The sequence below is a fragment of the Eriocheir sinensis genome, unplaced genomic scaffold (genome assembly GCF_024679095.1).
Source record: "Eriocheir sinensis breed Jianghai 21 unplaced genomic scaffold, ASM2467909v1 Scaffold412, whole genome shotgun sequence".
Taxonomy (NCBI): Eukaryota; Metazoa; Arthropoda; class Malacostraca; order Decapoda; family Varunidae; genus Eriocheir; species Eriocheir sinensis.
This window is the reverse complement of record NW_026111735.1, coordinates 122,501-139,006: the sequence shown is the minus strand read 5'-3', so window position 1 is coordinate 139,006 and position 16,506 is coordinate 122,501. Positions and strand designations below refer to the sequence as shown.

Sequence of the window (16,506 nt, the reverse complement as noted above, 5' to 3'; positions counted from 1 at the left end):
TCAATCGAGCTCTAATGGGTGTGTTTTTTAGGTTCATGGTACAGAAGAAAGTTCAGAATACCAACAGGGTCATGAAACTACCCCTGGGAAAGCTTTGTTAAATGTGTGTTTCTCTTCATGGTACAGAGGGAGGGTTTAACCACCACCAGGGTCATTAACCTACCCCTAGGAATGAAAGCCTTGTCCAATGTGTGTTTCTCTTCATGGTACAGAGGGAGGGTTTAACCACCACCAGGGACATTAAACTACCCCTAGGAATGAAAGCCTTGTCCAATGTGTGTTTCTCTTCATGGTACAGAGGGAGGGTTTAACCACCACCAGGGTCATTAACCTACCCCTAGGAATGAAAGCCTTGTCCAATGTGTGTTTCTCTTCATGGTACAGAGGGAGGGTTTAACCACCACCAGGGACATTAAACTACCCCTAGGAATGAAAGCCTTGTTCAATGTGTGTTTCTCTTCATGGTACAGAGGGAGGGTTTATCCAGAGGGTTTATCCACCACCAGGGACATTAAACTACCCCTAGGAATGAAAGCCTTGTCCAATGTGTGTTTCTCTTCATGGTACAGAGGGAGGGTTTATCCACCACCAGGGACATTAAACTACCCCTGGGAATGAAAGCCTTGTCCAATGTGTGTTTCTCTTCATGGTACAGAGGGAGGGTTTAACCACCACCAGGGTCATTAACCTACCCCTAGGAATGAAAACCTTGTCCAATGTGTGATTCTCTTCATGGTACAGAGGGAGGGTTCAACCACCACCAGGGTCATTAACCTACCCCTAGGAATGAAAACCTTGTCAAATGTGTGATTCTCTTCATGGTACAGAGGGAGGCCTAAAACTTTTACAAAAGCCATATCAAATCTGTGTGTTTAGGTTCATGGGTTACAGGGTCACAAAACTACCCTGGAAATGTCAAAGACTCCACTGAAAGCCTTGTCAAGTGTGTGTGCGTGTGTGACAATGTTTAATGATATGAACCTGCCCCTTCCCCATACCCCAGATGAAGCAGGCAGTCTCCGAAGGGTGTTCCCGGTGCCTTGCGTTTGGTGATGAATTAATATTCCAAGGGCACTGTAGTCAAGGAAGTCCTGTTGAGTCACTCTATTCCCCGGGAAACTAATTACCACAGGAGATTTTGTGGCCTCCTTGTAGTCAGTGGGCGTAAAGACAACTCCCTCGTTCATTGTTTTCCCCTCTGTGTGGCCGAAGGTACAGTCTTAGGCCATGTAGCTTTAAGCCCTGGACGTAGCACTGAAAAGAATGACGTGCTCCCTGATGCAGCTTTCCTTAGGGCTCAGGATCTTGACAGCAGGGCCGTGGCACCCTCAGAGGTTAACTGGCATGGTGGCGGCACGTGCCATCTTGGTAATGGCACAGATAATTCTCCTCTGTACCACGAGAGAGCAAGATGGATGCTGGAATACGATAGCAGATTATAATACCAAATAGAATATGTCACAGGTAGAGTTACATAGCAAATTATAATACCAGGTAGAGTTAGATAGCAGATGAAGAAGATATGACCTAAATTTTAGTGTACAAGTCTACTTTTTGAGCCTGAAAAAATCCCTCCATAACTATGGGTCCACTTCTATGGCTAGGATAAAATGTCAGCCTCAACCACAAGTGTTTCCAGCTAAAACTTGTGTGCGCTGAACTTACTTGACCTATTAAAGCACAGATTAATATATACGAATAATAATAACTGATAAAATGAATACTAATACTAATAAAAGTGCCGTCGAGTCCTACGAGTGTGTCTTACTCTGCTATACGGCATGAAGCGGCAGTATCAGGGCACTATGGTATGGAGCTGTTACCACTAATGTCTTAGCCTGGGTATTCTGAATCCTGGGAAGCTGGTTCTGACTGCAGATTTTGTGACCTCCATCAGGCATATAGGTGACTCCCTCATTAGTTATTGTATGCTGCACATGTATGACCCTGGTGGTAGAGAGACACCCTCCTTCTGTACCATAAACCTAAGAAACACACATTTGACGAGGCTTTCATGAAGGTTTGCAGCATTTCCAGAGGTAGTTTGATGACCCTGCTGGTAGTGTGACCCTGCTTCTGTACCATGAACCTAAAAAACACACTTTTGAGAGGACTTTTGTGGGAGTTCTCACCATTTCCAGGGGTAGTTTTATGACACTGGTGGTAGAGAGACCCTTGTTCTGTACCATGAACCTGAGAAACACTCATTTGAGAAGACTTTTGTTGGAGTTCTCGGTATTTCCAGGGGTAGTTTGATGACACCAGTGGTAGTTTTATTGATGTAGTGGTCAGTTCTGGTCCCTGTACAGGTTCTGCAATAAAAGTCCTGTGCCTTATTCCTTCAGAGCCATTGGTAGTGTCACCTTGAGAGGTTTAACCCGGTGGTAGCAGCGTGGATCATGTTTCTTAATGGTGCCTCCAAGCGAGAAAAATGAGAAAAAATCACCCCTCACACAAACCATTTCATAATATATATCAAAGCATTTGTGATCAGATTATATATCATCTGTTTTGGGGGGTTTATATCACGGCACAAATTTGGCCCGTCACTGCTACACGATAAGCCACAAATTTGGCCCGTCACTGCTACACAATAAGCCACAAATTTGGCCCGTCACTGCTACACGATAAGCCACAAATTTGGCCCGTCACTGCTACACGATAAGCCACAAATTTGGCCCGTCACTGCTACACAATAAGCCACAAATTTGGCCCGTCGCTGCTACACGATAAGCAGTGGTTAGCATACTCGGCTCACAACCGAGAGAGCCCAGGTTCGATTCCCGGGTGGAGTGGAAAAAATTAGGCGGCTTTTCTGATACCCTACGCCCCTGTCCCCTGCCCACTAAACAAAACTTTCCAAACTACGTGTTAGCCCTGTGTACCCAAGCTCAGTGAAGGAGAGAGGTGCCAGTGACTCAGGATCACAAGTGCACTGATGGGCCTTGACAAGATAATGCATTGCTCATATGCTGTGAATACATCATTGACGTAAGCGTACTATAATGATTGGTTGGGGTGATAATTCTTGACCGTAAGGGTGCTTGTTCGTATGCAAGATGTCATTCTGGTGCTAACTAACTCAGCTCCGAGTCACTGACATTAGGTCCTCAATGCATTACAGAGATTATTGACAGTTATTATGAGACTGTGGTGTGGATGCAATTATTTTGTCAGCCATTCCACTCAGGACATTGATCGCTATTCTGAGACGCTTCCGACTAAATGCCAAAAAAGAGGAAAATGTGTTCTCAGGAGTTTTTAGAGTTATGGGTACAGAAGCCTTGTCAGACTCCCACCAGGGTCAAAACACTAGCCATGGAAAGGCCCACAACTCCTACCAAAGCCATGTTAAGTGGGTGTGTGTGTGTGTGTGTGTGTGCTTGGGTGCAGAAACCTTTGGTAACATGTAGGGATGTATCGCTATGGGTGGTATCGGCACATTTTAAGAGTACTAATGTACTTTCTTTTTTCTTCCCTTCTATGGGGGAACAATGAGTAGTGTTTTTTTTTTTTTTATTAACATTTGATATTGCCTTTTAGCTGCTGGAATTATTGTATAAAAAAATTATTGCACAAGTATAGGTATCAGTCAAATATTGGGGTATCGGTATCGGTAAAAATTTTGGTATTGGTACATCCTTAATAACATGGACCATTCTCAGGCAGTTTAAATGCTGGGGCTGACCTCATCCTTATTTAATTGAGTCAATGATAACTCTAGGTGGTGGTATAGAAGCATAATTACCGGTAAAAGTATACAGAATTATAATATCTGCCAAAATTAATACGTAAAACACATACTGCACCAGCATGGATAGCTATACGATATATGACGATGATAGGTATCTGTTTAATAATGAGTGTATGCACCCCTCCTGTGATTACACTTTTAAAACTCTGCTGCAAGGCTTTGAGGCCTGTCACTAGTGGAGCCTGTGGCCACATGTCTGCAGCAGGGGTGTGGAGTCGGATTTTCAAAACTCCGACTCCGACTCCGACTCCAGTAAATTTAAATGTTGCAACTCCGACTCCGACTCCGACTCCAGTAAATTTAAATGTTGCGACTCCGACTCCGACTCCGACTCCAGTAAATTTAAATGTTGCGACTCCGACTCCGACTCCGACTCCAGAAAATTTGAAGGTTGCGACTCCAACTCCGACTCCGTTTTTTTTTTTTTTTTTTTTTTTTACAGTATGAGATATATATATATATATATATATTTTTTACATGAGGGATGGTGGCCAAGGGAAAAGATTAAAAAAGGACGCTAGTTGCTAAACCCCAAAAAGACGAAAGTTAAAGGAATCAATACTTATATATTTTCGAGTCAATCCATAATAAAAGTGTACTTGACGATTATATAATTATCATAAATTAATAAAAATTATCTTTATATGTAATAACATGCTGTAATTATTCTTTAAATAAGTAATGGTATTCATGGTTATTGTTCTGCTATAATTATCTGATGTAATAAAAACTTGTGGGATGGAAGTAATATTAAATGTAACTAAATTCTTATTTATTTGATCACAGCGGCACAGCCTTTGAAAAATGTGTATGTGGTTTGATTTTTTTTTTTTTTCAAAATGAACTTAAAGTATTAGGTACTGTATCAATTGTTTCACTTAAATTTGAAACTACCAGCGGAGCTTTGATAAGGTTTAAAGCTAAGTTAAAGCTGGTACAAGAAAGGAACAAAAAAGTAAAAGTTAGCTACTTTGCAAAAAAATTACATCCTATACTGCACATGTTACAGGTAAAGTTGACACAATAAAGGAACAAAAAAATATAAGTTAGCTACTTTGCTAAAAAAAATGCAAGGCGGAGAATGGAGACGCGTACGCGACGCGTATAATACGGGATCACACGATGTAGTACTTATACGGTATACCACACTCATTTTACCATCCTTGGATATCACTTAGCAATTATCCTCCATGATAGAATTAAATATACACATTAGCTCATGCAAAACACCATAAAATATGGCAAAAGGGATACCTGTACTATCTGTTGTCAGGGTGGTTGTTGCGGCATGTACCGCCCTCCTTCCTTAAGGTATATCCTCAAGAAAATACAAAATAAAAAGCATGAAAAAATATTAAAAATATCAATATTCCCGCAGACTGTTTGATTGGACATATCTTCCAAAACGTCAATTTCTCCCAATTTGTAAGAATCTCCATGAAGTGAAATCTTTACTAAAAAAATTAGCACGTAAAGGAGTCGGAGTCGCTCATATTTTTACCGACTCCGACTCCGACTGACTCCAATTCCGACTCCGACTCCGGCCAAAAGTAGCCGACTCCTCGACTCCTCGACTCCGACTCCGACTCCGACTCCACACCCCTGGTCTGCAGACCCATTCATACGTTAGAGATGGACACACCAGTCGGCTGTGCTATTTGACGATGACAGAGGCCCTCCCCGTTAAGGATAAGGATGACTTTGTGCTGGTCTTGTGGGGTCTACATTGCCACTAACTTGAGCAGAGAGAGAGAGAGAGAGAGAGAGAGAGAGAGAGAGAGAGAGAGAGAGAGAGAGAAACCTTTCCTAAGAGTGGGGAAAAATTAACACTTACCTCCTCCTCCTCTTCTTCTTCTCCTCTTCCTCTTATTTGCCTTTTTCTTCAAGCCTGTAATAATTGCAACGCCCAATTAGTACTGTATGCTGGGACATGAGTAATGTAAAACCAGATAACCTACCCTGGGTACACCTATAGGCTGGATGGCACACCCAGCCAAAATGTACTGTTAGGTAAGTTGGCCCCAGTGTTGCCTTATTCTGTCCCTGAGTGGTCTGCCCTCCCTGTATAAAGCCTGGCAGGTCACTCAAATGGGTACAGGTGCTAGGGCACGCCTGCTAATCCCGGGTCAAGGACTTTCTTTTCTGGTTTTACAACTAAAATAATTTACTCATGTCCCAGCATACAGTACTAATTGGGTGTTGCAATTATGAGGGGCAGGTTGTGCATCTCTTCCTGGGTCACTGGCTCCACCACCTACACGCTAAGTGAGTTGGTTTATGCCTTGCAGCCTTCACCTTCAGTCTTCTCAGCACAGCAACACTAAACCCAGCCAAGCACTGGAATACCCACCTTCAAGGCTATTACTGATGCTTGTACAGATGGTGCAAGAGAATCAAACCCCAAACAGGCCACGACCACCTGCTGGGGGAGTTACATTGGGATGTTTGTTTTTGCCTGCTACTGTCTATAGCTATGTTTAAGACCACGCTGTGAATATATATCATGTTCCTGGTCATGGCTCACTCACTCACTGTGTAAGGAATTGGGTTCATATACACTCCCAGGAAGGTCATACTGGTGCCTGCTACTGTCTATAGCTATGTTTAAGACCACGCTGTGAATATATATCATGTTCCACTCACTCACTGTGTAAGGAATTGTATATATTGCATATAATAAGTATATCATGCAATAAGTTAGCAATAAATATATATATATATATATCTATATATATATATATATATATATATATATATATATATATATATATATATATATCTATATATATATATATATATATATATATATATATATATATATATATATATATAGGGCATATTTATGGCTGACTTATTGCGTGATATACTTATTGCATAGTATTGCAAAAAGTGAGCCATATAGTTTTTCTAAAATAAATACAAAATTATTTTTTTTGTCAATTATTTATTAAATAAATAAAGCACATTTTCTTCACTAAGAGGCTGATTCTGCAGGAACTTGACATCTTGGTGTTCTTTCTTCTTCCAGAGTGTGCAGTGTGCCACAGGCAGACCAAGACGCCAGAGATGTCCGTTCAGCCATTCAATTCTGCCGAGGGAAAGAAATCGTGTTAGTCAACTCTGATGACTTGTACTTTTCTCTGTGGACTCTGCTGTAAGCCAGTCACGGAAGATGTGAACTGTATCTGTACTATGAAGTCTTATAAATAAACTTAAGGGCCACACCTATGACTTTATCTTGCCCCAAACCCATTTAGCTAATCTCCGGACACTTTTTTAGATATAATTGACTTAGGTACATTTTTCAGGCTACTTTTAAAGCAAGTTACAGGATTTTTTATCGTTTTCAAGATGTTTTTGGGCCGTAAGGTGATATATCTAGTTGCTTTGATCTGGTGAGTTTTACACTCCCTCTGCACAATGAACGGTTAAACCACCCATGAAAACCCGGTTAGCCTTCTGTGGCCTTGGGAAACAGTCATAACAGCTTTTCAAACAAGCAAACTGTGGCATCATTAAGTTCAAGAATACAGGCTTTATTCAGAAGGTCATTCCTGGTACAGGACTACACAGACTCTGGAGATAGACAGCAAAGATCCGCACTCGTAGCTCACCCAAACAGGTCCCAATGTTAGGTACCACATACCCGTAACTGCATATACGTAACCTATACAGAACACTACACACTTCCCTTCAGTACCAGGAGGCTGCTGGGTCCCCACACGGTACAATAATATCATGTTTAAAGAGAAAGAAAGATGCTTGGCGTAAGAACAGGGTAACTTTTGATATGAATAGTGGCACTGTACGGAAGCATCTGAACATGAACCGGGGCTTTCAGAAGGTGCACCCGAGGAGAAAGACTTCACTAGCAGATGCTTGGCGTGAGAACAGGCTAACTATAGCAAGGACAAACACATATCTCTCACCCCTTCACTCTTGTCACCCTTCCTCACCCCCCACACATCACTCACCCCTTCACTCTTGTCACCCTTCCTCACCCCCCTATAGCAAGGACAAACACATACCTCTCACCCCTTCACTCTTGTCACCCTTCCTCACCCCCCTCTAGCAAGGAAAACACACACATCACTCACCCCTTCCTTGGTACAGGTGCACATGACACAGGGTGATATGCGCTCGGCTGCCCCGATGTCAATATTAGTCTTGCCGACCCCACATGACACGCGCTCCTTCCACAGCTCCGGGTTGATCCCCGCCAGGTCACGGTGGGACACACAAGGGTTCCTGAAACATCAATGGGATCATCACTGTGTCTGGTTGGTGGGATGAGAAGTTTCCGCCTCCCATGTTGACAATTTCCAGAGGTCAAAAATGAGGTTAACTGGGTTCTCATGTCTGTTTTGGGGTTCCTGGTACAGAGAAAGGGTCAAACTACCACTGGGGTCATAAAACCCCCTGGAAATGCCCTGAACTCGTATGAAAGCCTAGTCAAATATGCGTGTTCTTAAGGTTCTTGGTACAGAGGAAGGGTCAAACTACCACTGGGGTCATAAAACCCCCTGGAAATGCCCTGAACTCGTATGAAAGCCTAGTCAAATATGCGTGTTCTTAAGGTTCTTGGTACAGAGAAAGGGTCAAACTACCACTGGGGTCATAAAAATACCCCTGAAAATGCATACAACTCATACGAAGGCCTAGTCAAATATATATAAGTTTTACCTGACTTCTGCACATTGAACGGAAAAACCACCCAAGAAAACCCGGATAATCTTCTCTGTGGCCTTGGGAAACAGTTGTAATGTGAGCCTGTGACCTTTAACAATACTGACCTAACCCCCAAACAGTCTCACTTACAGGAAGGGGTCAGGAAGGTCAAAGACGGATCGCTGCTCACTCCACATTATCACAGTTATCGCAGAGCATCTTGGCAAGCGTGACCTGCAAGAATTACACACGTTAGAATTATTACTTACGACACAAGCAAAGAACTTATTGACAGACTGCTAGAAAACACTCATTCAGACTTACATAGAGATTTAGTATACTTATTAATACACACACTCACACTATATAAGGAAGGAAATGACTTAGAACTTATTGATAGACTTTGCAAGGAAAAAACTCACACTAACATAGAGATTTAGTATACTTATTAATACACACACTCACACTATATAAGGAAGGAAAGGACTTAGAACTTATTGATAGACTTTGCAAGGACAAAACTCACACTAACATAGAGATTTAGTATACTTATTAATACACATACACTCACACTATATAAGGAAGGAAAGGACTTAGAACTTATTGATAGACTTTGCAAGGAAAAAACTCACACTAACATAGAGATTTACTAGACATATTAACACACATACACTCACACTATATAAGGAAGGAAAGGACTTAGAACTTATTGATAGACTTTGCAAGGAAAAAACTCACACTAACACAGAGATTTACTAGACATATTAACACACATACACTCACACTATATAAGGAAGGAAAGGACTTAGAACTTATTGATAGACTTTGCAAGGATAAACTCACTCATAACAACATAGTGATTTAAAATGCCTGATAGAATGTGTTTGATAGATTACGTGTGCTTCAGTATTAGTGGACTTGAGAGGAGGAGGAGGAGGAGGAGGAGGAGGAGGAAAGGAGGGAGAGAGAGAGGAGGAAGAGAGGGAGGAAGAGAAGGTGAGGAAAGAAATGAAGAAAGGTTGAAAAAGGAAGGAGAATACCAAGAAAATAAGAAAAAAGAGAAAAAAATTACGTATACGATTTGACCGAGACTCACCTCAGGAGAGAGAGAGAGAGAGAGAGAGAGAGAGAGAGAGAGAGAGAGAGAGAGAGAGAGAGAGAGAGAGAAAGAAATGAAGTAAGGAGAAAGAGAGAGAGAGAGAGAGAGAGAGAGAGAGAGAGAGAGAGAGAGAGAGAGAGAGAGAGAGAGAGAGAGAGAGAGAGAGAGAGAGAGAGGAAGGAGAATACCAAGAAAATAAGAAAAGAGAAAACAATTACATATACGATTTCCCTTCGCCCGAGACTCACCTTCCTTATCTCCGTCAGCTGTGGGTCGGTGAATCGTACCAAGGGGTCAGAATGTTTGTACCAGAGGCGGTCACACTTCCGAAGGTTTCCGAACTGGATGCCGAGGATACAGCCGAAGGTGGGTCCTACAAGTCCTCCGTGGAGTGGCGTTTCCATTAGGCCGCCAGTGAAGAGGTCAGTATCGTCGACGCGTGCGTACGTCCGCCTCAAACGCTCAATGACCAGCCGTGCGATTTCCCGGTGTAGGTCATCAAAGCTTCTCGCTCGCGTAAGGTTACACAGCGCTCGGTACTCATTATAAGGTTGTACTCCATGATCACGACCTCTCTGGATATTCAGTGATGCAAGGTCAAAGAGAACAGCCTCTTCTTGTCCTCGAATAGATGGTTCGTGACCTCATCCGTCAAGAACTGGTCAAGCGTTTCCATGGAGACAGTCGTGAGCCCTCGGATAATTTCGTCGAGCATTCCCGGCTGGTAGAGCAAGTCTGGGTTGAAGAAGTGCTCGCTGAGCTTGACGGGAGGGTCCTGCTTGGCGAAGATTCCGTCCATCCGCTCCAGGGAAGGCTTCGGCAGGGAGTGGCCGAAGCGAAAGGCTATTCCACACTCGTTGAGGACCGTAGGGTTGCAATATGCGTCGTAGCCAGCCGAGGGGAGATGGAAGAGAAGGAGAGAGTGAACCGTGTTAGAATCTGAACAGAGGAGGATCAAAAACTTGCCATACGAGGACAGACTCAAGCATTTAAATCTGCACTCTCTGGGTTAGCTATTGTGTGTAACCAAAACGACACTTCTATCATGTATTTGAGGTGTATTTTACGTCATAAGGAGGTCAGAGTTTTATTTCAAAGAGCGCAAGTCACCCTCAAGCTTTACGTAGCACTAGTTAGCCACCAAGCCCAGTGCCTCTTAAGCTTAGTGCCCCTTGAACATAGTGCCCTACAACCCTTAGTGGCACCCTAGAGGCTCTCACCTTCATAGTGTCCCTCTGGCAGCAGGTTAAGGCCATACAGGTTGACTGCGTTCCATCCCAGGACTCTCGGCAGCCACTCATTGTACGTCACATGTTGGTTGATGGCCGTCACGATCCGCCGAGCGTTCTGGAAGAGCTGCTCGTCGCTCCAGTGCTTGTTGAGGCGCTTGAGCTCCCCAGCGACGCGGTTGTGCTCACGCATCATGAGGGTGTGAGGCGCGGTGAGACCTGGCTGCTCAGAGGCCGAGTGTCGCCTGGGAGAAAAAGTACAACAAGAAAAATAAAGATTGGATTAAAAAAAAGAAAATGAAGAATTAGAGGAAAAAAAGGAAGAAGAATTAGAGGAAGAAAAGGAAGAAAAAGAAGAATTAGGGAAAGAAAAAGAAGAAGAAAAGAATTAGAGGAAGAAAAAGAAGAAGAAAAGTTAAAGGAAGAAAAAAAAGAAAAATAATTAGAGGAAGAAAAAGAAAAAAAATAATTAGAAGAAGAAAAAGGAAGAAGAAAAAGAATTAGAGGAAGAAAAGGAAGAAAAAGAATTAGAGGAAGAAAAAGAAGAAAAAGAAGAAGCAAATAATTAAAGGAAGAAAAAGAAGAAAAATAATTAGGAGAAGAAAAAGAAGAAGAAGAAGAATTAGAGGAAGAAAAAGAAGAAGAAAAAGAATTAGAGGAAGAAAAAGAAGAAGAAAAAGAATTAGAGGAAGAAAAAGAAGAAGAAAAAGAATTAGAGGAAGAAAAAGAAGAAGAAGAAGAATTAGAGGAAGAAAAAGAATTAGAGGAAGAAAAAGAAGAAGAAAAAGAATTAGAGGAAGAAAAAGAAGAAGAAAAAGAATTAGAGGAAGAAAAAGAAGAAGAAGAATTAGAGGAAGAAAAAGAAGAAAAATGATTAGAGGAAGAAAAAGAGGACGAAAAAGAATTAGAGGAAGAAAAAGAAGAAGAAGAATTAGAGGAAGAAAAAGAAAAAGAAAAAGAAGAAAAAGAATTAAAGGAAGAAAAAGAAGAAGAAAAAGAATTAGAGGAAGAAAAAGAAGAAGAAGAAGAATTAGAGGAAGAAAAAGAAGAGGAAAAGAATTAAAGGAAGAAAAAGAAAAAGAAGAATTAGAGGAAGAAAAAGAAGAAGAAAAAGAATTAGAGGAAGAAAAAGAAAAAGAAAAAGAAGAATTAGAGGAAGAAAAAGAAGAAGAAAAAGAATTAGAGGAAGAAAAAGAAGAAGAAAAAGAATTAGAGGAAGAAAAAGAATTAGAGGAAGAAAAAGAAGACGAAAAAGAATTAGAGGAAGAAAAAGAAGAAGAAAAGAATTAGAGGAAGAAAAAGAAGAGGAAAAGAATTAAAGGAAGAAAAAGAAGAAGAATTAGAGGAAGAAAAAGAAGAAGAAAAAGAATTAGAGGAAGAAAAAGAAGACGAAAAAGAATTAGAGGAAGAAAAAGAAGAAGAAAAGAATTAGAGGAAGAAAAAGAATTAGAGGAAGAAAAAGAAGAAGAAAAAGAATTAGAGGAAGAAAAAGAAGAAGAAAAAGAATTAGAGGAAGAAAAAGAAGAAGAAAAAGAATTAGAAGAAGAAAAAGAGGACGAAAAAGAATTAGAGGAAGAAAAAGAAGAAGAAAAAGAATTAGAGGAAGAAAAAGAAGAAGAAAAGAATTAGAGGAAGAAAAAGAAGAAAATAATTAGAAGAAAAAGAAGAAGAAGAATTAGAGGAAGAAAAAGAAGAAGAATTAGAGGAAGAAAAAGAAGAAGAAAAAGAATTAGAGGAAGAAAAAGAAGACGAAAAATAATTAGAGGAAGAAAAAGAAGAAGAAGAAGAATTAGAGGAAGGAAAAGAAGAAGAAAAAGAATTAGAGGAAGAAAAAGAAGAAAAGAATTAAAGGAAGAAAAAGAAGAAAATAATTAGAAGAAAAAGGACAAGAAAAAGAATTAGAGGAAGAAAAAGAAGAAGAAAAAGAATTAAGAGGAAGAAAAGGGTGTTCTGTGTATAGTGCCAACGGTCGTGTGTAGTGCCAAGGGTGTTCTGTATAGTGCCAGGCTGTTCTATAGTGCCAAGGGTCGTGTGTAGTGCCAAGCTGTTGTATATAGTGCCAAGGGTGTTCTGTATAGTGCCAAGCTGTTGTATATAGTGCCAAGATGCAGTGTGTAGTATCATGGTGTTCTATAGTGCCAATGGTGTTGTGTAGTGCCAGGGTGTGTATGGCACTCTCTGGGGACCTACCTCCTATGAAACACCTTCCTGATGGCGCCTGGCACTCATGATTCTCCTGCTCAGTGGGCAGCAGCAGCTTGCCTCTCAAGGGGTTAGGAGTGCCACGCACCTTGCCATCCTGTAGAGTGACAATGGTGATATTAGTCTCTCTCTCTCTCTCTCTCTCATTACCCTCCATCTCTCTCTCCTCTCCTTCCCTTCCATAATAACAACAACAGTACTACTACTACTACTAATAATAATAATAATAATAATAATAGTAATAATAATAACAATAACAATAACAATAACAATAACAAACCCTCACCGTTATCATTCTCAGCTGTCTCTGTTCACACTTGTCTGAGCCATAGGTGTGTGAGGCGTCCACAAATGCAGCGACCTGGTTCATCTGCTCTCGGTAACCTGGGTCAAGAAAGGTCAAGGAGAGAGAGAGAGAGAGAGAGAGAGAGAGAGAGAGAGAGAGAGAGAGAGAGAGAGAGAGAGAGAGAGAGAGAGAGAGAGAAGTATAAAAAGAAAACAATGAAAACACACACACACAGACACACACACACATGCACATACGATTTATGATTTCAAGACCAACTTAGATAATGGTTAAGTTAAGTTAGGGTAAGTTAGGTACACACACACACACACACACACACATACACACACGCGCGCGCGCACAAACACATAAGATTTTTTATTTCAAGACCAACTTAGATAATGGTTAAGTTAAGTTAGGGTAAGTTAGGTACACACACACACACACACACACACACACACATACCTAGAGTCAGCTGTCCCGGCATGGAGTGCGTCAGAGGGATACAGAAAGGCTGCCCAGAGGAGATATTGACTGGTGGAAAGAACGGGTCATTGGAGGGAAGAGAAGCACTCGGGGTGAACCGTCTGGGGTGAGTCACAGCGCCGGCAGTCAAGAATGGAGTCCTGGAACCCTGCAGAGAGAGAGAAAGGGAGAGAGGGAGAGACAGAGAGAGGGAGAGAGAGAGGTCAGATATATATAAAACAGAGAGACATTGATATAGCCAAGGTATTTAAGTTAAACAATTGGAAAACTGTCTTAAATATGTTAGCAACAAACCATTACTTACACACACACACACACACACACACACACACACACACACACACACACACAGACACACACACACACACACAGACATTGATATAGCCAAGGTATTTAAGTTAAACAATTGGAAAACTGTCTTAAATATGTTAGCAACAAACCATTACTTACACACACACACACACACACACACACACACACACACAGACACACACACACACACACACAGACATTGATATAGCCAAGGTATTTAAGTTATGCAATTGGAAAACTCTCTTATAATGTTAGCAATAAACCATTACTTACACAAACACACACACACACAGACACACACACACACACACAGACATTGATATAGCCAAGGTATTTAAGTTATGCAATTGGAAAACTCTCTTATAATGTTAGCAACAAACCATTACTTACACACACACACACACACACACACACACACACACACACACACAGACATTGATATAGACAAGGTATTTAAGTTATGCAAATGGAAAAATCTCTTATAATTTTAGAAAAAAACAATTACATACAAACACACACACACACACACACACACACACACACACACACACAGTCATTGATATAGCCAAGGTATTTAAGTTATGCAATTGGAAAACTCTCTTATAATGTTAGCAACAAACCATTACTTACACACACACACACACACACACACACACACACACACACACACACACACACACACACACACACACACACACACAGACATTGATATAGCCAAGGTATTTAAGTTATGCAATTGGAAAACTCTCTTATAATGTTAGCAATAAACCATTACTTACACACACACACACACACACACACACACACACAGTCATTGATATATCCAAGGTATTTAAGTTATGATATTGGAAAAATATCTTATAATGTTAGCAACAAACCATTACTTACACACACACACACACACACACACACACACACACACACAGACATTGATATAGCCAAGGTATTTAAGTTATGCAATTGGAAAACTCTCTTATAATGTTAGCAATAAACCATTACTTACACACACACACACACACACACACACACACACACACACACACACACAGACATTGATATAGCCAAGGTATTTAAGTTATGCAATTGGAAAACTCTCTTATAATGTTAGCAATAAACCATTACTTACACACACACACACACACACACACACACACACACACACACACACACACAGACATTGATATAGCCAAGGTATTTAAGTTATGCAATTGGAAAACTCTCTTATAATGTTAGCAATAAACCATTACTTACACACACACACACATTAGAAGATCTACGCTAAGCCCATAAACTGAGTGATGGTCGAAACTGCCTCTACCTGCATCCCGCCCCCCATCAGCCGCGACCTGACCCTTTCTGACCTGGGGCTTCTAACACCTGACCCGCCACCCGGAAGACTACCGCACAAACGCATTGCATCCCACCACCGCCCCTCCTCCCCCTCCCGCCCTAAACATTTTCATCACAACTTTCCCAGTGTTTACCACAAGCCCCCGTTACCTCTTTCATATTGTACTTTCCCCTTATTATTGTACTTCAATATTGTATTTGTAACGTGTATATTTTCAGCTTAACAGCTGCTATCTCTTAATAAACCGATTATTATTATTATTATTATTATTATTACACACACACACACACACACATACCTTTGTTGATGGGCGTGAAGATGATGTCATGGTCGATAAGCTGGCCCCATTGCATGACCATGAGGGTGTAGCGAACATGAGGAGCCGAGACATCGTTGTGCATGTTTGTAGAGATTAGCCGAGGGGAGGGAAGCGGCTGACCTGTGATTGACGTAGCTCGGGGTTTTGATAGACCTGGAAATGGAGGTAGAATAGTGGGGTTAATAGTAGTAGTAGTAGTAGTAGTAGTAGTAGTAGTAGTAGTGGCTTAGATAGGCCTGGAAATGGAGGTAGAATAGTGGGGTTAATAGTAGTAGTAGTAGTAGTAGTAGTAGTAGTAGTAATGGTAGTAGTAGTAGTAGTAGTTGTAGTAATGGTAGTAGTAGTAGTAGTAGTAGTAGTAGTAGTAGTAGTAGTAGTAGTAGTAGTAGTAGTAGTAGTAGTAGTGGTGGTGGTTATAATTTGTTTGTCTATACATATACACATACATGCATCTTCTCTCTCTCTCTCTCTCTCTCTCTCTCTCTCTCTCTCTCTCTCTCTCTCTCTCTCTCTCTCATCTTCTTTCATTTTTCTTCTCTTCTTCTTCCTTCCCTTCCCTTCCTTCCCTTCTTCTTCTTCTTCTTCTTCTTCTCTTCTTCTTCTCTTCTCTTCTCTTCTTCTTCTCTTCTTCTCTTCTCTTCTCTTCTCTTCTCTTCTTCTCGTTCCTTCTCTTCTTCTTGTTCCTTCTCTTCTTCTCTTTCTCTTCTCTTCTCTTCTCTTCCCTTCCTTCCTTCCTTCCTTCTCTTCTCTTCTCTTCTATTCCCTTCTCTCATAACCTGTCAATAACACACACACACACA

General features: G+C 41.1%; 1 protein-coding gene and 2 pseudogenes across 21 annotated transcripts in view; 1 reads left to right on the top strand and 2 right to left on the bottom strand.

Moving 5' to 3' along the window:
- The window catches only part of LOC126992183 (uncharacterized), a 146,221-nt gene extending 139,168 nt beyond the window's left edge, over positions 1–7,053 (top strand). For all 21 annotated transcript variants that reach the window (XR_007746331.1, XR_007746327.1, XR_007746325.1 and 18 more), the window contains one exon: positions 6,783–7,053. Coding sequence is in view for 1 of the 21 variants with exons in the window: in XM_050850843.1 (XP_050706800.1) it covers positions 6,783–6,868 (86 nt within the window). In the remaining 20 variants the exon portion in view is untranslated. The remainder of the gene's footprint in view (positions 1–6,782) is intronic.
- The window catches only part of LOC126992181 (heme peroxidase 2-like), an 86,085-nt pseudogene continuing 76,247 nt past the window's right edge, over positions 6,669–16,506 (bottom strand).
- The window catches only part of LOC126992182 (heme peroxidase 2-like), a 30,965-nt pseudogene continuing 25,255 nt past the window's right edge, over positions 10,797–16,506 (bottom strand).